This window comes from Nicotiana tabacum, chromosome 17 (assembly GCF_000715075.1).
Source record: "Nicotiana tabacum cultivar K326 chromosome 17, ASM71507v2, whole genome shotgun sequence".
In the NCBI taxonomy this organism is placed as follows: Eukaryota; Viridiplantae; Streptophyta; class Magnoliopsida; order Solanales; family Solanaceae; genus Nicotiana; species Nicotiana tabacum.
In genome coordinates, this window is record NC_134096.1 from 18,551,182 (window position 1) to 18,576,972 (window position 25,791).

Consider the following 25,791-nt stretch of genomic DNA (forward strand, 5'->3'; position numbering starts at 1 on the left):
ATGCTTCATACCCCTTCTAAATCATTCGATGTTCCTTTAGAAAGGACACCACCCCGCAAGGAATATAATCCAATGTACCTCTCCACTCCAACCACGAAAACCCTGTCATAGCCAGTGTCATGGTCTTGGCGTGAAAATACAGAATAGAGTGATAGTGCAACAACTAATCCATGCCCAATATCACGTCAAATTCTACTATACTAAGTAGCAGAAGGTCAACTCTGGTATCATAACCACCGATAGTGGCCAAACACGACCAATAAACATGGTCTACAATAATAGAATCTCCTACAGGCGTGGACACATATACATGAGCACTCAAAGAATCATGAGATACATCCAAATATGGAGTAAAGTAGAATGACACATACGAATAAGTGGAAGCGGATCAATAAAACTGATGCATCCTTATGACAGATCAGAATAATACCTGTGATGATAGCATCTAATATGACATCCTTAGTTCTACCTGGAAAAGCATAGAAATAGGTCTGGCCTCCCTTCTTAGGACGACCTCTACCCACCTAATCTCCACCCCAAGCTGGCGGTGCAGGTGGAGCAACAACTGTAGTCTGTGAACCTTGTGGAATCTGTGGAGCCTGTGGAGGTGCACCCCTCCTAAGTCTGGGATAGTCCCTCACCATATGAATGCTATCTCCACACTCGAAACAACCTCTCCGCAAGCGTGGCTGCTGAAACAGAATCTGACCCCATCGACTAAATTAACCACTAAAGGCACCCCGTGCAGGAGGTGCACTAAAAAGTGACTGTGCATAATGGGCGACCTGAGACCTCAGAATAGTCAGAGCACTATAAGTAGCTGGAAGTGCTGAATGAACTGATCGACTCACATAACCTCTGCCATGGCGAACTGAAACTACAGCGTGGGCACCACTAAATCCTCAAGAATCTCGAGGCCTATTGGCCTCCCTATCTTTCCTCTCTTGCCCCTGCATATGCTCCATCCTCTGAGAGATCTCTACAATATGTTGAAATGCAGTATCCATCTCCAACTCCCGAGCCCTGCTGAATCTAAGACCATAACTGAGCCCCTGGATGAATTTACAGACTTTCTCTCTGATTATAGGAACCAAGCAGGTGCATGTCGGGACAACTCATTGAATCTGATGGCATACGCCTACACTGTCATCGTCCCCTGATGTAGTTGCTCGAACTTTGTGCACCATGCATCCCGAAGGGTTTGGGGAACAAACACCCTAAAAAATATATCTGAAAATTGAGCCCAAGTGAGTAGGGCTGCATCGGCTGGCCTACCATCCTTATAAGCCTTCCACCACATGTATGTTGCTCATGACATCTAAAATGTAGAAAAGGCAACTCCGCTCACCTCCACAATGCCCATGGTGCGGAGAATATAGTGACACTTATTTAGAAAACCCTGCGCATCCTTAGTAACTGCATCACTGAAAGCAGGATGGTCATAATTCTTGAGCCTCTCAAGTCTCCCCTGCTCCTCCTCAGATACCTCTGGCCTGACCTCAAGCTGAATCGGAATAACGAGTTATGCTGACATAACTCTCAGAACCTGATCAACATGAACCCGCTGCTCTGGAGTATGGGCCACGGGAGTCTGAGCTCCTCCCCTAGCCTGAGATGTAGCTAGTGAAATGGGGATCAATCCCGCCTGAGCTAAAGTGCTGAACATACTCAGAGAATATGCTAAAGTCTCCTGGAGTCCAGGGGTAACAACAAGTGCCTTGAGTGCCTGTCCCCCAATCGGAGCTACTGGTGGCTCCTTAGTCATTGCTTGAACATGTGGTCTAGCTGCAACACGTGCCCCTCCTCGGCCTCTACCTCAGCCCCGGCCTCTCACGGCTCTAGCAGGGGGAACGTGTCTCTGATCATCTGATCTAGCAGTGCGTGTCCTCGCCATCTGTGAGAGAATAGAAAAACAAAGGCTTTGATTTTGAAATCATCAAATCCACACGATAAAGAATCAAAGAAGTGGAAATTTTCCTAATAGTTTCATAGCCTCTCAAAGATAAGTATAGACGTCTCCATACCGATCCGTAAGACTCTATTAAACTTACTTATGAATCATAACACCTATGAACCTATAGTTTTGATACCAACTTGTCACGACACTAAAATCCCACCTTAGGTAGTCGTGATGGCACCTAGTCCCTAAGACTGGGTAAGCCTAACACACATAGAGAACTTAACAGAAATAATAATTAAGATATAAAATTGAACTGATAAAATACAGCAATGAAACCAAAATGGAACAACAATCATAAAATCCCCAAGACCGGTGGAACTAAGTTACAAGCTCTAAAGAAATACACTAGGAATCTCTAAATACAATATTATTTTAAAATGAAAAAGAGTAGTAGAGACAAAAGTAGAAGGTGACTCCGAGCCCTGCGAGCGTCAAGAAGGTATACCTTGAAGTCTCTGAAGCGTCTAAATCAGCTCACTAGCATCCGACATGGGCCGAAGTACCTAGATCTGCACAAAAATATGCAGAAATGTAGCATGAGTACGCCACAACGGTACCCAGTAAGTATCAAGCCTAACCTCGGTAGAGTAGTGACAAGGCCATGTCAAGATACCCATTAGATATGGAAAACCTGAACAAAATATTAATGTGATCTAATAATGGAAAGTAAATAAATAAATGACAACAAACAAAATGATGATATAAGACTAACAATGGAAAGTTAGGCAATAAAGGACAACAAAGTATGAACATATAATAAGAACAACAAGTGATCTAATACAGTCAAAATACCAGTAAAACGAATGAAGGAAAGACAATAACCGTTAAAATCAACAAGTCTTTTCCCATAAAATTTACAACAAGAATCACAACCGAGGTACCACACCTCATATTCACATTTCACAAGTCATAACTACAATCTTTCTTATATCACCGCGTGAGCCTTGCATTTATTTTAAAAATATTTTTCTGAAATAGCTACACTCACTTTAGCCCCCTTATCTCACCGCGTGGTTTCAAGTAATTCCGTTACTAGCAACATGTATATAAATATCACCTTATCTCGTCGCATGCGCATCAATACCAGCCATTATACTGCTGCATGTGCATCAATATCACAACACAATAATCAACTCGCACCACATGTTCCCATATGCCACAACATTTCCAAAAACAATAATGCCAATGTTACCATAACACATAGCGCACGTCTCAACCACAATGTGTACAAGAATCTTAATAATAACAAATGAACGAGAAATAACTCAATAAGGAAAGGTATTCTAATAACCAACAATTTTAACCACAAACGTGTTTATAGCTCTCAACAACTACAACTTCAATAACTCAACAACGAATATATTTCCATAAAATGGAACTTCAAATTATAATGGATAGCATAGGCTTAACAATGAAAGAGATAGCATAAAATAGCAACTACGACTAAATGCGTGAGAATAAATCAACAACGAAAAGAATAGTATGTAACAACAACTACTAATAAATGCATATAAGTGTGACCTCGATAATGGAAACTAGAACATGTAATAACAACTACAATTAAAGCATGTAAGAATAAACATGGCAAGAAAAGATAGAACCATTAATAACAACTTCAATGAAATGTTTGTAAGTAACCTAAGAGTTTAAACCGACACACTCATCACCTCATGTACACGTCTTCCACATAGTTCAAATAGTACAATCTACCCAAATACTAAGGGGTAGTTCCTCCACACAAAGTTGGGCAAGATACTTACCTCAAACAAGCTAAATCAATCTACTAATAAGCCCTTCCCGCGCAAAATCCAACTCTGGACGGCTCGAATCTAGCCAAAATAACTTAATATCATAAATAAAAGCCATAGGAATCAATTTTGGATAATAAAGATTCGATCTTTATTAAAATCAAAAAGTCAACTCAAAAGTCAACCCCGGGCCCAACCTTGAAACCCAACCAAACTCACAAATTCTGAACACCCATTCCGATACGAGTCCAACCATACCAAATCATCCAATTCCAACCTCAAATTAAACTTCAAATCCTCAATTTATGTATTTGAAAAATTGTTTTTTCAAAAAACCCCAATTTCTCCAATTCAAATCACCAATTAAATGATAAAAACAAAGATGGAATCATGAATAATGGACAAATCCGAGTAAAAAAAACTTACCCCGATCCAAATCATGAAAATCCCCTCCAAAATCTCCCAAAACCGAGCTCTCTAATTCAAAATGTGATAAATAAAATAAAGCCCTCGTCCAAGATATAATCTGCCCAGGCTTTTCGCTTCTGCTGTCCAGCAGTCGCATCCGTGACTCCGCACATGCGGAAAAAGCATCTCTGATGCAGCCTCCACTCAAGACCCAGCAATTCTGCTTCTGCGAAACTAAAGGCGCACTTGCGCTTCCACTTCTATGGACAAAGAACAGCACCTGCGGTCCCCGCTCGTCTATCCAATATATGCACCTGCAGAGAAGTTCTGATTCTACGATTGCACATCTGCGTTTCCATGTCCGCACCAGTGAACCCAGCTCCCCTAGACCAACCTAGCATCTGCGGCCAACCAGCCTCTTTTATGACGCCGTACCTGCGGCCCAAACATCGTGGGTGCGAAAGCACCAAACCTCAGTTGACTTAAACCATCCCTCAAAGCCTCCAATTGGTCCGAACTCAACTCGAAACACATCCGGCACCACCGGGACCCCATCCAAACATACCAACCAATCTCAAAACATAACACAAACCTACTCGTGGCCTCAAATCACTCCAAACAACATGAAACTATGTATCATACCTCAATTCAAGCCTAATGAACTAATGAACATTTCCAAATTCAAAACATGAGCCGAATAAGCCTAAACAACTCCGAATGACCTCAAATTTTGTATGCAAGTCCCAAATAATACAACAGACATATACCAGCTCCCAGAATCATAATCCGAGCCCAATATCAATAATGTCAACCCTTGGTCAAACCTATCAACTTTCCAAACCTTCAACTTTCCAACTTTCGCAAATTCAAGCAAAAATAAGCTACGGACCTCTAAATCAACATCCAGACATACGAATAAGTCCCAAATCACTATACAAAGCTATCAGAACCATCAAATCACCTTTTGTGAGTCGTCTACACAAAAACCAAACTCCAATCAACTCCTACACCTTAAGCCTCAAATCCTGGGACTAAGTGTCCTAAATAAATCCAAAATTCACCTGAAACCAAACCAATCAACCCGACAAGTCGTGTAACCACAAATACACATATATAAAATATCAAATAGGGGGTCGAGGCTAAAATGCTTAAAACAACTGGCTGGACCATTACAACTTCCAAAATTTCTAACTCCACCAAACTCGGGCGAGTAATGCCTCAACATTTTGGATTTCAATCAAACTTTTCACAAAAGTTCCAATCAACTAAATGAACCTATATAAGGTCTCGAAACACCGATCAGACCCCGATAACATTAAAGTCAACTCCTGATCAACCATATGAACTTTTCAAACCTTCAAGTTGCCAACTTGCGGTAAAAAGAGCTAAAATCTCTAAATCCAAATACAAACATACGAACAAGCCTAAAATCACTATAAAAACCTATTGAAATCATCAAATTACCATTCCGAGTGTGTAATCAAAAGAATAATCGTGGTCAACTCTTACAAGAGCTTCCAAAATGAGACTAAGTGTCTCAAATTTCGCTCAAACCTTCCCGAAACCAATCCAACCATCCCAACAAGTCACAAAACAACAAACAAACATACGAAAAGCATCAAATAGAGAAATGAGTCTCAAATACATAAAACAACCGACCGAGTCGTTGAATTCTCTCCCTTTAAAACAAACGCTCATACTTGAATGTTCTAGAATCATACCTGCAAAGCCAAAAAGATGAGGATATCTTCTCGACATATCATGCTTAGTCTCCTAAGTGTCCTCCTTGGCCAGATGACCTCTCCACTGAACCTCCACTGATGCAATCTCTTTCGACCTCAGCTTCCAAACCTGCCTATCCAAATTGCACATATGGCTGATCCTCATGGTATATGCGAAGCATGGAGACATGAAACACAAGATGAACTCCCGACAAGCTAGGTGGCAAAGAAAGTCTGGAAGTCACCTTATTAACCCTCCCGAACACCTCAAATGGGCCAATATACCGAGGACTCAGCTTGCCATTTTTCTAAAATATCATCACGCCCTTCATAGGCAAAACTCAAAGAAGTAGGACAATTGCACAAGAAAACTGTGTCTACCTCCTTAGCACCAACACCGTGTCTTTTAGGACAAACAAATAGCGATCATCATATTGATGATGCTTAATGCGCTCTAACAAGGATGATTGCGCAATAACACACATAAGAACTCTACTGGGATCAGAAATATCCAACCTCATAAATATATTGGCCAAAGCCTGAACATCCATAGTTAAAGGCCTTTCCACAGCTAGAATAAATGCCAAACTCCCCATACTCTCTGCCATCCTACTCAAAGCGTCGGCCATCATATTTGCGTTTCCTAAGTGATATAAGATAGTGATATCATAATCTTTCAATAAATCCAACCACCTTCGTTGGCTCAAATTTAAATCCTTTTGCTTGAACAAATGATGAAGACTCCATCAGCGTACAACTCATGTATCGGATAGTTCTTCTCATGAGGCTTCAACTGGCACGATGCATAGGCAATCACCCTATTATCTTGCACCAACACACATCCAAGGCCAACACGCAAAATAACACAATAGGCAGTGTATATCCCTACACCTGAGGGCAATACCAAAACTAGATCCATAGTCAAAACGGTCTTGAGATTTTGAAATCTCTCCTCATACTCGTCATACCATTTGAATGGAGCGCCCTTTTGAGTCAACTTAGTCAATAGAGCTCCAATAAATGAAAACCCTTCCACGAAGCAACGATAGTAACTAGCCAAACCTAAGAAACTGCTGATCTCAATAGAGGTAGAAGGTTTGGGCCAACTCTGAACTACCTCTATGTTCTTTCAATATACCTTGATCCCATCACAAGACACCACGTGATGGAGAACTTAGCATACAGCTTCTTCTCCCTCAAAATCTAAAGCAGAATCCTCAAATGTTGTTCGTGCTTCTCAGCACTACGGTAATATACCAAGATATCATCAATGAGAAAACAACAAAAGAATCCAAATAAGGCTGGAACACACTGTTAATCAAATGTATGAAAGTTGTTGGGGCATTAGTCAAACCAAAAGTTACCACCAAAAACTCATAATGCCCATAACGAGTCCTGATAACCATCTTAATAATGTACAAAGCCATAATATTCAACTGGTGGTACCCCGATATAAAGTCAACCTTCGAGAACACCTTGGCACTATTACACCGTATATTTTCGTACGTAAAAGTGCGTCGTAAGAAAACTAATATAGGACCCAAAATGAGATCATCTTTTAAAGTATATAAAGTAAGTTAATCATGTTACCTAGGAGGTTACAAATATTGAAGATCGTGACCAACAAGTACAAAGAGGGTTGGAAGGTTCAGAAGCTAAAGGAATTGAAGAAATAATATTTTGTCGAAAGTCGACAAGTTGGGAATGTTATAACATGTACTTTTGGGGTGAGACTAGGGTTCTTAACATTATGAGGAGGTTATGTTATGAGTTATGTTAGTTGTATGATAATCGTGTGTTATGTTTTGAAGTCAAGAGAGTTGTGGAACAAAAGTCGATGAAAGTCATCACAAGTTACGTTCATAAGTTTTACTGAAATTTGGGTCAAATATAACTGCGATTTTCTCCCAATATACTTAGAGTTACGGGGTGTTCCATCCATAAAATTGAAAATCTATGAGTCTAGTTTCTAAATAATTACACTGTTTGTCAATACGACATTGGAGTAGAGAGATATATGCGTTTTTGCGAGACTGCGCAAGCTTCTAGGTGACAAGTAGGCGTGTCACCTACTTGCTTAAATGAGAGTCTAAAAATGGGCCAGTTCGGGTCGTTCAAAGAGGAAATTTAAAGGCCTATTTCTTTCATATATTATACTGATAATAGGTCATAATAACCAGGCATAAGCTCTGCAAAATCCTCTCAAAAATTGCCCACAAACCCTAATTGATATTCTCTCCCTTTCAAATTTTAATTGGAGGTAAAACCTAGAGTTTGAAGAACCAAGATAGGAGCTGATTTATCCAAAAAATAAAGTAATCTTACTGCTCTCTTTCATCCATTTTTTTCTTCTGTAAATGCATGGTAAGTCGTTCTATATTTGTAAGAACTCACGGGACGGTGATCGGAAGCCGTGAGTTCGAGTTATTCACTTGTAGCGGACTGTTTTGTGGACTGTTTTGTATTGCTGTTGGGCTGCGTGTTTTACTACTATTTTGTGGAGTTTTTGAGGATTAAGGGTGTGGATAAACACCACATAAATACAGAGTGGTGGGCTGGTTGTTCGTCGTAACATTTTCGGGCTGTTTGACACTACTACGGTGGTCATTTTGTGTATGAAGAGGTTGGGGTGCGTTGGGGTGTTTTGTAGTATTTTGTGGTGTATATAAGGTTGGAAAATAATGTATATATGTTATTATTATTTTGTTCTAGTTTTGTTGGTGTTATCTTGAATTTGGAGGAAGTAAGGATTATGGGGGAGATGCTGCCCGTTTTAATACAAAATAAGCTTGTCGTTCGTTGTGCGATAGTTGTACCTTTCATAACTTAATGATAGTATTATTATCATTGTTGTAGATTAAGGTGAGAAGAGGCGAGTTCAACTTGGTGATTGGAAATATTGTGATAAGGTATGTTAAGGCTAACCTCTTCCTTCATTTTGGCATGATCTCCTAACTACATGTGTTTGATAACGAGGCATAAAGAGAAGTTCATACTACCGAATTTATATACATTATCCTAGTCTCATAGGCTAGAGTATTCTCCCTTATCGGGACTTTATATTCAATTGAGTATTGTCTTCTTCCAGTAAAGAGAGCAGAGGGTCTATATATATAAAATATTACATTATTTTCACCACCATCGAGCTATAATCAGTGGGCAGGCCCCTATTGGGCAACCTCTGATCAGATGGTAAGTAATATACTGAGCCTACTGTGGTGGAGCGTCTATGATCTAAGCACAGAATGACCGTGATACCTAGCCTAGTATGGTCGAGTGCCTATGAGCGAGCCTACTATGGCCGAGCAATTACACGTACCGAGTCTTATAGGGCCGGAGATTTATTTTACTTACTATATTGAAGGAGTTGAGTCAGTATCAGCAGGTAAGTATATCTCCAGATCATCTTTGACTCCCAGTTACTTTCAGTTATTATATTATCAGTTCAGTTTCAGTTTTAAGTTATTTTATTGTCTTATATACTCGGTACATTATTTCGTACTAACGTCGCTTTTCTGGGGACGCTGCATTCATGCGTGCAGGTTCCGATAGACAGATGGGTAGACCTCCTCAGTAGGTGTTTCTCGAGTTTAACCTGATCGATAAGCTCCATGTCCTTCGGAGTTGTCGGGTCTAGGGTTTTGTGTACATCTTCTATATGTATATATATGTTATGGGTAGGTTGGGGCCCTGTTCCGATCACAGTACATCCATCAGTAGAGGCTTGTAGACATATCTTGTCAGTTAGTGTAGTATGTTGGGCTTGTAGGCATGGTATGTATATTTTGTTGGTTTGTCGGCTGTAGTAGTTATGATGGCCTTGTCGCCCCAGCTTTATTTTGATGTTTAGTCAGCGCTAGTTTCTGTTCAGTTTTATATTTAGCTTCGCAAATTATCTTGCAATATGGCCCCATGGACAAATTATGACATTATATGTTCAGAGTCCCTTAGTCGCAAGTTGGTACGCTAGGTTAGGTGATGTACCTGGTGCCAGTCTCACCCCCAGGTTCGGGGAGTGACAAACTTAGTATCAGAGCAATTCTGTCCTAGGGAGTCTACAAGACGTGTATAGTAGGTTCTTGTTTATAGTTGTGTTGTGCACCACATTATATAAGCATGGAACTACAGGGCATTTAGGAGCTGGTTACCCTTCTTTCAAATCTAAATCATGTTGTAGAAATGAGTTATAGGAAATTTGAGTTAAACTTACATTTTGGTGTTTGCATACACAGATGACGGTGACTAGGAAGACTACAGCTAGCCAGAGGAGAGATACAACAGCAGGTGAGAGGATCAGCAGGGTACCCCCAGTAGATGGGGCCCAGTCTGAGGCCCAGGGTGAGACCCCTAATCAGCCATTATCGGCTCCTCCACCATCTGAGGAGATTCCTAGGGATACCACACATCCAGTTCCCCCTCTACTTCCATCCGATCAGGACTTGAGGAGTACGGTGCATTTGTTGATACAGTTGGTAGCTACCCATCAACAATCTAGGGCATCAGCTAGTGTAGGATCTTCTGAGGGGTATGAGAGTTCAAGGGTCCGAGAGTTTATTGCTTTGAGTCCCCCAGAGTTCACGAGGATAAATCAAATAGAGGACCCGCAAGATTTCATAGATCAACTTCACAGGATCTTTCGGGTTATGCATGCCACGGAGAAAGAGGCAGTTGAGCTAGCAACTTTTCGACTCCAAGATATAGCCATCCTTTGGTACGAGGGATGGGAGAGGTCAAGGGGACGTGATGCACCTCCAGCTATTTGGGAGAATTGTTCAGATGCCTTACTTGACCAGTACTTACCGCGGGAGATCCGACAGGCTAGGGTCAATCATTTTCTAGCCCTTAAGCAGAGCAATATGAGTGTTCGAGAGTATACTCTCCGTTTTGACTCATTGGCCAGATATGCACCATCCATAGTTGCTACTATGCGGGACAGGATCCACAGGTTTATAGCAGGGTTGGCCCCAGAGTTGACCGTGGCATGTGCCACCGCTGCGTTGCAGGATAGTATGGATATCTCCCATATTCAGGCATTCGTCCAGAATATAGAAAAGGGGTAGGCATCAACAGCATGGTACAGGGAGGACTAAGTAAGGACAGCGTAAGAGGATGAGCTTTCCCAGGTCTCAGGAGCAGTCTAAGGGTAGTTATAGTCCCCGGTACTTCGGGCGACCACCTATGCCTCCGCCACCTCAGTTACAGGGTTACAGGTATGACCGCTATACTCAGTCAGGACCAGGTGAGAGCTCACAGGCATCGGGTTTGCAGCAACAGCGAGGTTCATGGCAGACATGGTCATTTCCGTCGTGGTGTGACATCTGTGGTAGAGGACACTTGGGCCAATGCCGAGCAGGTTCCGATGCTTGTTATACATGTGGGCGTCCGGGGCATATGATGCGAGATTGTCCAAAGAGAGATTCTGGGGGTATGGCACAACCAGTGAGTTCAGCAACAAGATCATCTATGTCCGTGCATCCTTTTGGGCACGAGTCTAAGTCTTCAGTTGGTAGAGGTCGAGGTATAGGTAGAGGTTCCAGTTCAAGTGGTAACCAGAACCGTATCTATGCTTTAGCTGGTCGATAGGACTAGGAGTCTTCACCAGACGTTGTGACAGGTATATTGACCATTTGCTCTCACGATGCTTATGCCTTGATAGACCCAGGATCTACTTTATCGTATTTTACCCCATTTGTTGCGGGGAAGTTTGGTATAGTGCTTGAAATTCTAAGTGATCCTTTTGCAGTATCTACACCGGTCGAAGAACCGATTATTGCTAGACAGGTTTACCGAGGTTGTACGGTGACAGTTTGTAGTCGTCATATCTCAGCCGACCTAGTTGAGCTAGAGATGATGGATTTTTATGCTATCATGGGCATGGACTAGTTGGCAGCTTGCTATGCCACAGTTGATTGCCGAGCAAAGGCAGCAAGATTTTATTTTCCGGGTGAGCCAGTCCTTGAATGGGTAGGTAATATAGTGACACCCAGAGGTAGGTTTATTTCCTATCTGAAGGCGAGGAAAATGATTGCAAAAGGGTGCATTTATCATATTGTGCGAGTTAGAGATGCATATGCTGAGATACCTACACTTCAGTCTATTCCCGTAGTCAAAGAGTATGCAGATGTGTTTCCATATGAGCTTCCAGGTATTCCTCCAGATTGATTTTAGCATCAATTTGCTTCCGGGAACTCAACAAATATCCATCCCTCCGTATAGAATGGCACCTGCCGAATTGAAGGAGTTGAAGGAGCAGTTAAAAGATTTATTGGAGAAAGGTTTCATCAGGCCCAGTACCTCACCTTGGGTGCACTAGTACTGTTTGTGTGGAAGAAAGACAGCTCACTGAGGATGTGTATCGATTATAAGCAGCTGAACAAGTTAACTATTAAGAATAAGTATCCACTTCCAAGGATCGATGACTTATTTGATCAGTTGCAGGGGGCTAGATGCTTTTCAAAGATAGATTTGAGGTCGGGGTACCACCAGGCCAGAGTTTGGGAGAAAGATATTCTGAAGACAGCCTTCAGAACACGATATGGCCATTTCTAGTCCCTTGTCATGTCCTTCGGGTTGACGAATGCACCCGCCGTATTTATGGACTTGATGAATAGCCTATTCCGACCATTTTAGATCTGTTCGTGATAGTATTTATTGATGGTATTCTGGTTTATTCACGTTCAGAGGAGGAGCATGTGGACCACTTGCGAGCGATACTCCAAACCCTCTGTGATCGTAAGTTGTATGCTAAGTTTTCTAAATGTGAGTTCTGGTTGAAATCTGTAGCATTCTTGGGGGTAGATAGACAGGTAGACCTCCTTAGTAGGTGTTGCCCGACTTCAGTCTAATCGGTAAGCTCTACGTCCTTCGGAGTTGTCGGGTTTAGGGTTTTGTGTATATCTTCTGTACGTATTTGATAAAATTTATCCGACATGCATATTATTTTTATGACATTCCGAGAAAAGCTTATTAACCTATTTCTTATGCATTTCATGCATTTATACATGTACATTGACCCATGACCTGATGGAATTATATACGCGTATATTATATATATATGGGATATGGAAAAAGGTTATGGCGTATTTAATATGCACATATTATATGTCCAGACCTTTATGACATTTATGTACTCTTAGAGGCTTGTAGACATATGTCGTGTACATGAAAGATTGTACGGACTTGTCGGCCTATGTTTTGAGTTTATATATGATGATGTAATAAGAAAGATATGTTACGTTGGTACTCGGTTAAGTAAGGTACCGGGTGTCCATCGCGGCTCATCGTCTTGGGTCGTGACAGATATGAAACAAGGCATGATATCATCAACGAGTATGAAAGCTCAAACATAGTTCATATAAAATTTATGCATGGTTTACAGATAACAAAGATCAAATAAGGTATCAACATCTCAATTCTCGAATAAGACATGATATGTGCCAACAAAACTTACATTAATTCACTATATGAGTCTAAGAAAATATACATATGCACGTTCGGGTTCCTTTTTTCAACAACTCACAGTACAAATCCATGTGCCTGACGTAGGCTATGTGTCCAACAAGCACCAAAACAATCATGGGTGCATACACTCATAGGGCCCAACGTAACATGAGTAATCACTTGACACTAGAGGGACAGATCCATAATCAAGCATTGTTCATTTTATAATAATGATCAATAACCAATAATCAATATCCTCTCAAGTGCCCGTAGTGCCAAAATTATCAACTTTTCTCAATAACCAACTCTTCGCTCATGCATATGTGTATGAAATGATATAATAAAAGGGCACCAGACATAATAATAAGAATACGAATAATAACTCATATTGCCAAAAGATGGCTATGGCTAGTCATGTAATTCAATTATCACAACTGCTCAATAAGCTATTTAAGCAAGAGCAAGTTCAATCATATTACTTAACATTAGTCATTTAAGCCATAGAAATCACCAAATCATGGAGTAATAAGACCAGTGTATGACTACAGATTTATAACAAAGCTTAACATGATAAAATATCCCTCATGCCAATTTAACAAGTCATAAACTTAGTCATTCTCCTAAATCTTGAATAACAGTCATAGAATTATTTTGAACATGGATAATAACTTCACATAATCCAAACAAAGCATAATTCAAGTCAACAATACCAGATGTGGTCAAAACCTAGCGACACATATATGCTCATCTCCTCGCATACACGTGACTCCTAAATCATGAATCAAGTAGCAATTAGGTCACCTATGGGGAGAAATCCCTCTTACAAGGATAGACAAGAGACTTACGTTCGCCCGGTAAGCTAAAATCAAGAAACAATTAATCGTCCAAATTAAACTCCTAACATCTCGAATCTAGTAAAAACCAATTCAATCACATCAATTAAACCCATATGAATCAACTCCAAACAATAAAACTTCAATCTTTAATCAAATACCCAAAAGTCAACGAAATTCAACCCTAACCCACACAGTCAAAATCCGAGTCAAATGGTAGATCCCGACTATCCATAAGCCACGAGTTAAAATATGTGATTAGATTTCAAAATTGAGTCCAAATCAATCTTCAAATCTCCAAATTATACTCTCTTAAGTTGTAGATAAAAATCCCAAATTTTACTTTAAAAACCATGCTTTAGGTGTAGAAATCCACGAGGAATCAAGATATAAAGCCAAATTTAAGTAAAAATTGCTTACATCCCATGTAGTAATGAAATTGCTCTTCAAAATCTTCACCTCTCGAAATCTAAGATTCAAAATATAAGAGAATGGGTAAAATCCCGAAATATAACACTTAAGTGTTCCACCCAACGATATCACATCGCTATCGCGAATGCCAAAAATTATGCACAACTGCTGCTCCACTTCATTAACGCTAAGTCACTATTGGGAACGCGACGCCCAACCTACCAAGCCTATGCAAACGTGATCCATGCTTCACAAACGTGAAGAAAATTCCTCTGCCTAGCACCACACTATCACGAACACAACCCCTTGCAAGCAAATGCGATGCCCCCGTCTCATCTATCCACTAATGCGACACCACCCACGCAAACACAAAAATGAAAATCTCACCTGCCAGCTCCCCTTTGCCACAATCGCGAGACAAGTTCCACGATCGCAAAGCACTTCTCAGCACTAGGAAATCAACAATGAACAAACAAAGGAAAATAGTCCAAATTCACCCCGAAACACACTCGATCCCCTGAAACCCCCGTCCAATCATGCCAACATGCCCATATACCCAATACAAACTTGTCCAAATGTTCGAAACTCCACAATTAACATCAAAATCAAGAATCAATGATCAAAATTCATCTCTTAACTTTCAAACTTCCTAACTTTGCCTAACTCGTCCGAATCATGCGTAAATATTCTGGATTTCAACCAAAATTTGCACACACGTTTCAATCAATTAAATGAATCTATTAAAGGTATCGAAACACCGACCGGACCCCCATAACACCAAAGTTAACTCCCGGTCAACACTATGAACTCTCCAAACCTTCAAGTTGCAATCTTTCAGCAAAACAGTTAAAACCTCCTAGCAACCTCCAAACAAAATCCGAATATACGCACAAGTCCAAAATTACCATACGAACCTATTGGAATTATCAAATCACCAATCTAAGAGCATTTACTCAAAAGTCAAATCTTTTTAACTCTTACAACTTAAGCTTCCAAAATGAGACTAAGTATCTCAAATCTCCGCAAGTCAAGAAATAACAAACAAACATACGAGAAGCATTAATTAGGGAAATCAGGCTCAAATATACAAAACGACCTACCGTGCCGTTACATGATGACATTGACAGAATGAGTAAAAATATAACTTGTCAGAGATCTTCTCTCATCTGCATAATCTGAATTGGCATAGCCAGCTATGGACTCGCTCAACTTTTCTTGTAAAAATTCAAGCCTACAACTACAGTACCCTTCAGGTATCTCAAGATCCACTTTATCGTCTGCTAATGTTTTTACCAGGACACGCCATGCATATACTCACAACACTAATAACATGTGAAATGTCAGGGCTAGTATAAACCATAGCATATATAACGTTACCTACAACACGAAATATGGAACACTAGACATCTGCTCCATAACTTTATCTATTTTTTGTGACATATCTGCAAACAAATTGAAATGGAAATCAGAAGGAACCAACACAAATTTAGCACCTGTCGTATTAAATTTCTTGAGGACCTTCTTAATATAGGACCATGGAGACAATATTAGCTTCCCAACCCTTCTATGTCAAGAAATATCCATTCTCAATATCTCTTTTTGCAGCATGCAAATTCTTCATCTCAAACTCCAATTACTATTAGAGTATTTATGGAACAAAAGTCTGAAATTAGCTTTTTTATGTGCACATCTCCAAGATCTAAAGGGTAGGAAAATAGAGTCCTGCAATTAGCTTTTCTTGTGTGTGCATCTCCAATATCGTAAAGGTAAGTAAACCGAGTCCCACACTATCACTCTGCTATCTCTAAACTCGTCCCGCTGAACCTAAACTTTGATACCAGCTGTTGTAAAGATTGTGTGCTAGTTAATTCACGATCTTTCGTAACAACATATATCATAGCCCAGGTTCAGCAAGACGAGTATGGCGATAGCAGAGTGATGGTGCGAGACTCGAAAAGTGATGTGCGGGGCGGTGTGCACACAAGAAGAATTTACTTGCAGACTTCGGTTGCCATAATACTCTAACATTATGGGTGGAACACGGTGAATCTCGAAAGTAGGCCCGTGGTAATGGTCTACGTGGAACTTAGTTTGATGATTCGAGGGGTAGACTCATGGATTGTAGTAGCGGGCCACATGGAACTTAGTTTGAGCTAAAATTATTGGATGTGCAAATAAAGTCACATATTGGTAACTGAAAATATTGAGAGTTTACATATAAAGTATATGAATTTCTTAATGGTGTGAGGTATTTTTAGAAAAATCACCGGGGCCTGGCCCAAAGCCGACAACATCACACCATGTTAAGAGTATCATTGGACTATTTTGCCCAATATGAACAATTTTATCCTTTAGTGGACAACTTCTTCAAATACAATGTTTTATTTGTGTATATAGGAGGGGTGAATATGAAGGCATTTAACACTACTTGCAGCAAGATGACACTGAACATTTAGTTTCACCACCCTACAGACCTCAACAAGTATCCGTACTCGAAGAATAATATCGTCACATCATTGAAACATCTAAAACCCTCCTTAATGAAGCTTTACTACCACCTAAATTAAGGTGATTTACTTGTCATCGTGCAATCTATCACATAAATAGACTCTATATACCTGGCTTAGATAAAGAGTCGCCTTACAAATAATTATTTGGGGAATTACGAAAATACAATTCTCTAAAAATATTTGGCTGTCTTTGTTACACTTGACCCAATCCTTCTACACAAAATAAATCTCAACCTAGATCTACTACTTGTATATAATTAGATTTTTCCACGTATATCATTCTCATATTTGGCATGATCCAACAAATTCTCAAAATATTTAGTAGACGTGATGTTCAATTTTGTAAATAACAATTTTCTTTTGCTCAAATACTTTCACATCTAAGGAAAAATAATTTCAAGTTGAAATGGAAAATTATTAAGGAGGAAAAATTTCAAAAACAACTTGGATTCCTACTCTACCCCTACATTGCCGCCTCCCTTCTACCTTTTGTATCTTCCCTCTCGAGAGATAATGCTTCTATGAGTGTCTCTTCTTCTCCAGGTAACTCTCTAGAGTCCCTATGGCCAGTCAAGTGCTAGAAAACTCTACAATTTTAGGTACACTTCTTATTTATTTGTCTGATTCGAAGTTATAATCTAGTTCTTCCAAGTTATCATCAAGTTCTTTAAAGACCATTCCCTAATCGTCACCATTAATCTTCACCCAATAGCAACGATTCGCAATCTGAAGCCCAAGATAACTCAAACAAGTCTCCAAAGTACACGTCCATGGTTGCGATACTGCTACCACCATCCATGTTGTTGTCGACTACCACCACACAAACCCTACTAACCTGTCGCTTCACCCTAGTGCCACATGTCACACCACAAACCATATCGAATTATCACCTGCTCATAAAATAATATCTTTAAACCAAAAAGGCACTTTAGTTTTTTTGTCTGATCTCTCTCCCACACTCCACACATTTAAACAAGTTGTTAAATATGTTAAATGGAAGAAAGTCGTGGATTTAGAATACAAAGCTTTAAGTGAGGCACCAAGCTTAGAAAATAGCACCTAAAAACGCAACAAAAAATATTGTTGATTGTAAATATCTTTTCCGAGTTAAATAAATAGTTGACACCTCCATATAAGGCGCACCTAGTGGCCAAAGCTTTCACTCAATGTCCGGGACTGGATATCCATGAAACCTTTGGTCCAGTTTTTAAACCAACAACAGTAAGATGTTGTTTTGTCAATAGCTATCTAGAATGACTAAGAGGTTCACACCCTTGATGTGAACAATGCGTTTCTGTAAAACCCTAAAAAATGAAGTAGTACGATGATCCTTTTTTGGTTTAATTGAAGGAGGGGATTCATAAACACAAGACCATGACTTTTTCCCTTGCCATGAATGATGGTACGCTAAGCTACCAAGGGCGATTGTGTGTTCTGAATGTGGATGGTCTCTGGGAGAGGATCATAACCGGAACTTACAGCTCCAAGTATTCCATACACCCAGGATCTATGAAGATTTACCATGATCATAAGAAGTTTTACTGGTGGAATGACATGAAAAGGGATATAGCGGACTTTGTGGCTAGATGCCCAAACTGTAAGCAAGTGAGGGTCGAGCACTAGAGACTCAGTGGCTTGGCATGAAATATAGAATTTACAATGTGGAAGTGGGAGATTATCGACATGGACTTTGTGGTAGGTCTACCTTGCATGCCTCATAAGTTTGACTCGATTTGGGTGATTATGGATCGACTCATGAAATCAGCACACTTCTTTCCTGTTAAGGCCACTGACACAACAGAACATTATGCTCAGTTGTATATCAAGCAAATAGTCAGATTGCATGGAACTCCAATTTCCATCATCTCAGATCGAGGGGCGCAGTTCACCGCTAACATTTGGTAGAAATTGCAGGAAGGTTTGGGTACTTGGGTGAGTCCTAATACAACTTTCCATCCACAGACCGACGGGCAAGCAGAGCGGACCATACAGACACTTTAGGATATGATGTGTGCTTGTGTTCTTGACTTCAAGGGTATCTGGGGTGATCATTTGCCGCTTATAGAATTTGCCTATGACAACACATATCATGCTATCATTTAAATGGAACCTTTCAAAGCTCTATATGGTAGGGGATTTGATCTCCCATTGGTTGGTTCGAAGCCGGAGAAGCAGAATTGATAGGGCCATACCTCGTACATCAGGCTATGGAGAAGGTCAAGATCATTAAGGAGCCACCATAAGTCCTATTTGGATGTGCATCACAGAGATTTGGAGTTCAAAGAGGATGATTATGTGTTCTTGAACGTTTTCCCCATAAAAGGGCATAATGCGATTTGGGAAGAAAGGGAAATTGAGTCCAAAGTATATTGGACCTTATAGAATCTTGCAGAGGGTTGGTCAAGTAGATTATAGGCCCGAGTTACCTCCAGATATGTCCCTAGTGCACCTGGTGTTTCATGTGTTCATATTGAAGAAGGCGGTTGGAGATCGGTCGCTCATTGTTCCCGTGGAGGCTATTGAGGTTAATGAAGATATGACCTATAAGGAGATTCTTGTTTCCATCCTTTATAGACAAGTTCGAAAATTGAGGAATAAAGAGATTTCCTCCATAAAGTGCTATGTCACGACTAGGAATCCCAACCTTGGGGCCTGGATGGCACCTAACACCTACTTGCTAGGCAAGCCAACATTAGATAATTGATTAAGCATTTTAACAATTTAAAATAGAGTAACAATAATAATTAACGGTTGATTAAAATAGAAACACATAAGATAAATCCATAGTATAACACGGTATAGTCTAATTCCATAAATCTGGTGTTACCAGCACATAAGTAACTAGAATACTACAGAGTATGGTCTGAATGAAATACAATTGTTTGAAATACGATAAATAGTAAAGAAAGAATAGAAGGGGACCTCAAGGACTGTGAACGGCAACAACTCTATCAATTCTCCTGCTGTAAGTCGATCGGGCAAGAACTTCTCTATACGATGTTGGGACTAACACCGATATCCGCACAAGAAGCATAGAAGTGTAGCATGAGTACAACCGATCCCATGTACTATGTAAGAGCCGAGCCTAACCTCGACGAAGTAGTGACGAGGCTATGACAAGACACACATAATAAACCAGTACAAATAATAACAATAGAATACGGTAATATAGATAAAGCAGTAAACTCATATAAATCGATCCGAAAGTCAACTATCAGAGGGCCCCAGAATAGCATGTTCCCAAATCTTACACCACAGTACCAGAATACATTTTACAACATCTAACAATTACAACACATCATACTTCATTACGACGTGCAACCCAATCCACAAATATATATAAATACCGTTGCAGCGTGCAACCCGATCCCAAACACTAATACCAATATTCATTTCGGCATGCAACCCGATCCCACACAATAATATCAATAACCGTTTCGGCGTGAAACCCCATCCCACACAATAATATCAATAACCGTTGTAGTGTGCAATCTGATCCCACATAATAATAATATAAAGAACATCTACAACAAACTACGGCGTAATCCAAACAAAACGCCATAAACAAATTACATAATTAAGGACATAAGCGAATAAAAGTAATTATCTAATAACACACAAGATCAAAAAGAAAGTAAATACAGTTAATGGATAAAGACATGGATACGTGAAAACAATTAGCAATTAAGGCATGTAACGGTAAAGGCATGAATTTAACAAGTAAAGGCAACTAACAATTAAAGCATTTAACAAGTAAAACATGGATTAAATGAAGACATGAGATAATTGAAAACAAAAAATAAATATTCCACCCCCATGCTTTAACCCATGACAATACATATACACTTGTCACCTCGCATATACATTGTTTCCCTACATAAATTCACATAACAATAGACCAACAAGTCCTAATTCCATCAAATCAAAGTTAGAAATGACAATTACCTCACTTCGCAACCAAATCAATCAACCAACCACGATCTTGTCTTTTGAACAAGTCTCCAAACCAACTAAATCTAGCCAAATATTGTTCGAACAATTCAAAATAAGCTTTAAAAACTACCCACGAATGAAAAAGGTTCAATCTTTAATCAAATTGAAAAAGTCAACAAAAGTCAATCTCGGGACCGCTTGGTCAAAATCCGAGATCCGGACAAAAATCCGATTACCCATTAACCCTGAGCCCGGTTATGTGATTTGTTGTGAAATTCGACTTCAATCTAAGGTCTAAATCTTAATTTTACAAAATCCCTAAATTCTACCCAAATCCCTAATTTCTACCATAGAGATCCAAGATTTGATGTTGAAAACTCATGAAAAGTAGTGGAAATTGAAAGAAAATGGATTAGAGTTGCTTACCAATAATTTTAGGAAGAAATGCTCTCAAGAAAATCGCCCAGCTGCAGGTATCGCTTTTGCGAACATTTGTTCGCAAATGCGAACTCCGCATATGCAACACATTGATCGTAAATGCGCTCAGTGCATCAGATGGTCAGTGATCGCAAATGTGACCAAAATCTCAAAAATGCGAACATCCCACCCTTCGCAGATGCGAGCTTAGATTCGTAAATGTGAAGTTTCCCCAACACTACACTTCATTGCAAATGCGATGCTCTTGTCGCAAAAGCGAACGCAGTGGACTTTGCAAATGCGGCTTACTCTTTGCAAATGCGAAGACCCATCCCCCAGCCAATGATCCCAAATGCGATCTCTTGACCGCAAAAGTGAGGCTCACATATGTGAGCCAGACCTCGCAAATGCAAGATCTGCGACTGAACATTAGAACTGGAAAGACACCAGCAATTCAATTTACAACCAAACTCTTCCGTAACACATCCGAAACTCATCCGAGTCCCTCAGGCTCCAAACCAAACATGCACACAAGTGTAATAACACCCCTACAAACTTTATCGATTCTTTAAATCATCAAAATAATATCAAATAACAAGAATCGATCATCAAAAGTTATGATTTTAACTCTAAAACTCATTTTCACAATTTTTCACATAACGCACTGAAATACGCTTGGGTCACCCCGGGCCCCAACCAAAAGTGCGTACAAGTCCAAAAATATCATACAAACCTACCGGATTCGTTAAAACAAAGATCTAAGGCTGTTTACCAGGAATGTTGATCATGGTCAACCCAAATGTTATTTTAGTCAAAATTCATTTTTTCTTCAAATTTTTACATAAAAACTTTTCAAAAAATGACATGGACCACACACGCAAATTAAGAAACATCAAATGAATTTAATACAGGTCTCAAAATACGGAAATAAAGGTTAGTACTCAAAACAACCTATCGGATCGTCATATTCTCCATCTCTAAAAGCAATGTTCGTCCTCGAACGAACATAGAAAAGTACATGGACTGGTAAAAGGTGGGGGTAACTTCTCCGCATCTCGGACTTGGATTAGACCTCCATTGCACTTTCATTGCACCTCCATTGCACCTCGATTAGATTACACCTCCATTGCACTTTCATAGAAGGAAAATTCTTCAATCTCAACTTACGAAACTGCCAGTCTAGAATGGCCACCGGCTCTTCTTCATAGGTCAAATTTTCATCAAGTTGCATCGTGCTGAAGTCCAAAACATGTTAGTTGTCATTATTCTACTTCCAAAGCATGGAAACATGAAATACTGGATGTACCCCTACGAGGCTAGGAGGCAAAGCAAGCCTATTAAGCAACCTCCCCAACCCGCTCCAAGATCTCAAACGAGCCAATAAACCTCGAGCTCAACTTTCCCTTCTTCCCAAACTGCATCACGCCCTTCTTAGATGACACTCAAAGAAGAACCTTTTCACCTACCATGTAAACTACATCTCGAACCTTCTGGTCTGTATAACTCTTCTGCCTGAACTGAGCTATACGAAGTCACTCCTGAATAATCTTAACCTTTTCCATAGCATCACAGACCAAATCAATGTCCAACAATATAGCCTCTCCGGGCTTTAACCAACCAATCGGCGAACGACATTGCCTCCCATATAAGGCCTCATACGGAGACATCTGGATGCTCAACTGGTAGTTGTTATTTTAGGCGAACTCTGCTAGAGGTAAGAACTGGTCTTATGAACCTCCAAAATCTATAACATAAGCGCATAATATATCCTCCAAGATCTAAATAGTGCACTCGGATTGTTTGTTCGTCGGAGGATGAAACATTGTACTCAGCTCAACCCGCATGCCCAACTCACACTGCACGACTCTCCAAAAATACGATATGAATTGCGTGCCTCAATCATAAATGATGGAAATGTGCACGCCATGCAGGCGGATAATCTCCTAGATGTAAATCCGAGCCAACTGCTCTGAAGAATAGGAATTCATCACGAATGAAGTGTGCGGGCTTATTCAAAGGGTTTATAATAACCCAAACTGCGTCAAATTTCCTTAAGGTCCATGGTAAGCCTACCACAAAATCCATAGTGATGAGCTCCCACTTCTACTCCGGTATTTCTAATCTCTGAGTCAATCCACCAGTTTTCTGATGCTCATATTTCACCTGTTGATAATCCAAACACCGAGATACATAAGCAATAATGTCTTTCTTCATCCTTCACCACCAATAGTGTTGTTTAAAGTCACGGTACATCATTGTGACACCTGGCTGAATGGAATAACGTGAACTGTGAGCCTCCTCAAGGATCAACTCTCTCAACCCATCAACATTTGGATCACAAATCCGGCCCTGAAGCCGCATAACACCATCATCACCAATCACAACCTCCTTGGCACCACCCCGCTACACCGTATACTTCAATATCAATAAGTGAGGATCATTAAACTAGCAAGCCTTGATGAGATCCAACAACAATAACTGTGCCACAATATAAGCTAAAACCTGGCTAGGCTCCGAAATATCCAATCTCACAAATCGGTTGGCCAAAGACTGAACATCCATGGCTAGTGGCCTCTCTGCTACCGGTAATTATCCAAACTACCCATGCTCTCAGCCTTCCTACTCAATGCACCGTCCACTACGTTGGCCATTCCCGGATGATATAATATGATGATATCATAGTCTTTCAACAACTCTAACCATCTCCGCTGCCGCAAATTGAGGTCTTTCTACTTGAACAAGTGCTGGAGAATCCGATGGTCGGTATATACCTCACATGGAATGTCGTATAGATAGTGCCTCCAAATCTTCAGCGCGTGAACAATGGCTGCCAACTATAAATCATGAACAAGGTAATCCTTCTCATGAACCTTAAACTATTGAAACATGTACGCAATCACCCTACTATCATGCATCAATATCGCGCCAAGCCCAATACACAATGCATCACAATACGCAGTGTAAGATCCCGAACCTATAGGCGACACCAATACTGGGGTTGTAGTCAAAGCAGTCTTGAGCTTCTGAAAGCTCAACTCACACTTATCGGGTGGCATCCCTAGCAATTCTTTAGGAAGAATCTCTGGAAACGCGTGTATAACTGGTACTGAATCCATGGAAGGAACCTCAGAACTTGTATCATGGATATATTCCAAATATGCCAGACACCTTTTCTCGACGATACGTTGAGCTTTCACATAAGAAATGACCCTACTAGTAGAATGGCCAGGAGTCCCTCTCCACTCCAATCGAGGCAACCCCGGTATGGCTAATGTCCGAGTCTTGGCATGACAATCAAAAATAGCGTGATAAGGTGACAACCACTCCATGCCTAATATCACGTCAAAATCTACCATATCAAAAAGTAGAAGGTCTACCCTAGTATCATAGCTCCCAATAGTGATCAAACAAGCATGATATACCCGGTCTACCATAATAGAATCTCCGATAAGTGTAGACACATAAAAAGAAGTACTCAAAGAATCACGAGACATATCCAAATATGAAGCAAAATAGGATGACACATATGAATAAATGGAACCTGGATCAAATAGAATTGATGTATCTCTATGGCAAACTGGCATAATACCTGTGATGACCGCATCTGACCACTCTACTTCAGGTCTAGCTGGGAATGCATAAAAATGGGACTGAGCCCCACTACTCTGACCTCCACCTCTAGGACGGCATCTAACTGGTTGGCCTCCAACTCTAATGGCTTGACCACCACCTTTAGCTGTCTAACCCCTATTTCTAGCTGGCTAAGCGGGTTGTGGAGCAACTGGTGTTGGAACCATGGCACGAGAACCCTGTTGAGACACACTACTCTGATGTTTGGGATAGTACCTCCTGATATGACCCGTACCTCCACACTCAAAGCACACCCTTGGCTGTGGTGACTGCTGAATATGGGACTGACCTTGACGACCAGGATAACCACCATGATAGCTCTGAATAGGCTGTGCACTGATGGTAGATGGATGTGCACTGTAGGATAGCTTCTAAAAACGAGACGCATAGTAACAACAACTGCCCGAAGCATTTTGTGCTACCTAAGTGATGACTGAATCATCCTGTGAGGATGACCTCTACCAAATGAACCCCTGCCTCCATACGAGGTACCACTGAAACCTCCAAAATGACGAGGCATCTTCTCAAATATTGTCTCTCTACCCTGAACACGAATCCTCTCGATCCATCTAGCAATCTCTACAACCCGCTTGAAAGGAATATCATCCAGTCTCCTTGGCCATTTGTAGCATGATACCAAAAGAAAGGCCATCTATGAATCTGCGCACCCTCTCCCTCTCAGTAGGGATCAAGACAAGTGTATGGAGAGATAGGTCCACAAATCTGGTCTCGTACTAGGTAACAATCATGCTACCCTGCTGTAGATGCTCAAACTGGTTG

At 40.4% G+C, this 25,791-nt stretch overlaps 1 protein-coding gene across 1 annotated transcript in view; it reads right to left on the reverse strand.

Annotated features, from left to right (window-relative positions):
• Positions 1-722: 722 nt before the first annotated feature.
• The window catches only part of LOC142171720 (uncharacterized), a 51,014-nt gene continuing 25,945 nt past the window's right edge, over positions 723-25,791 (reverse strand). The window contains exons 2-4 of the mRNA XM_075235413.1: positions 1,835-1,894; positions 1,399-1,504; positions 723-877 (exon numbers count right to left, since the gene is read on the reverse strand). Coding sequence (XP_075091514.1) covers positions 723-877; positions 1,399-1,504; positions 1,835-1,894 — 321 coding nt within the window. The remainder of the gene's footprint in view (positions 878-1,398; positions 1,505-1,834; positions 1,895-25,791) is intronic.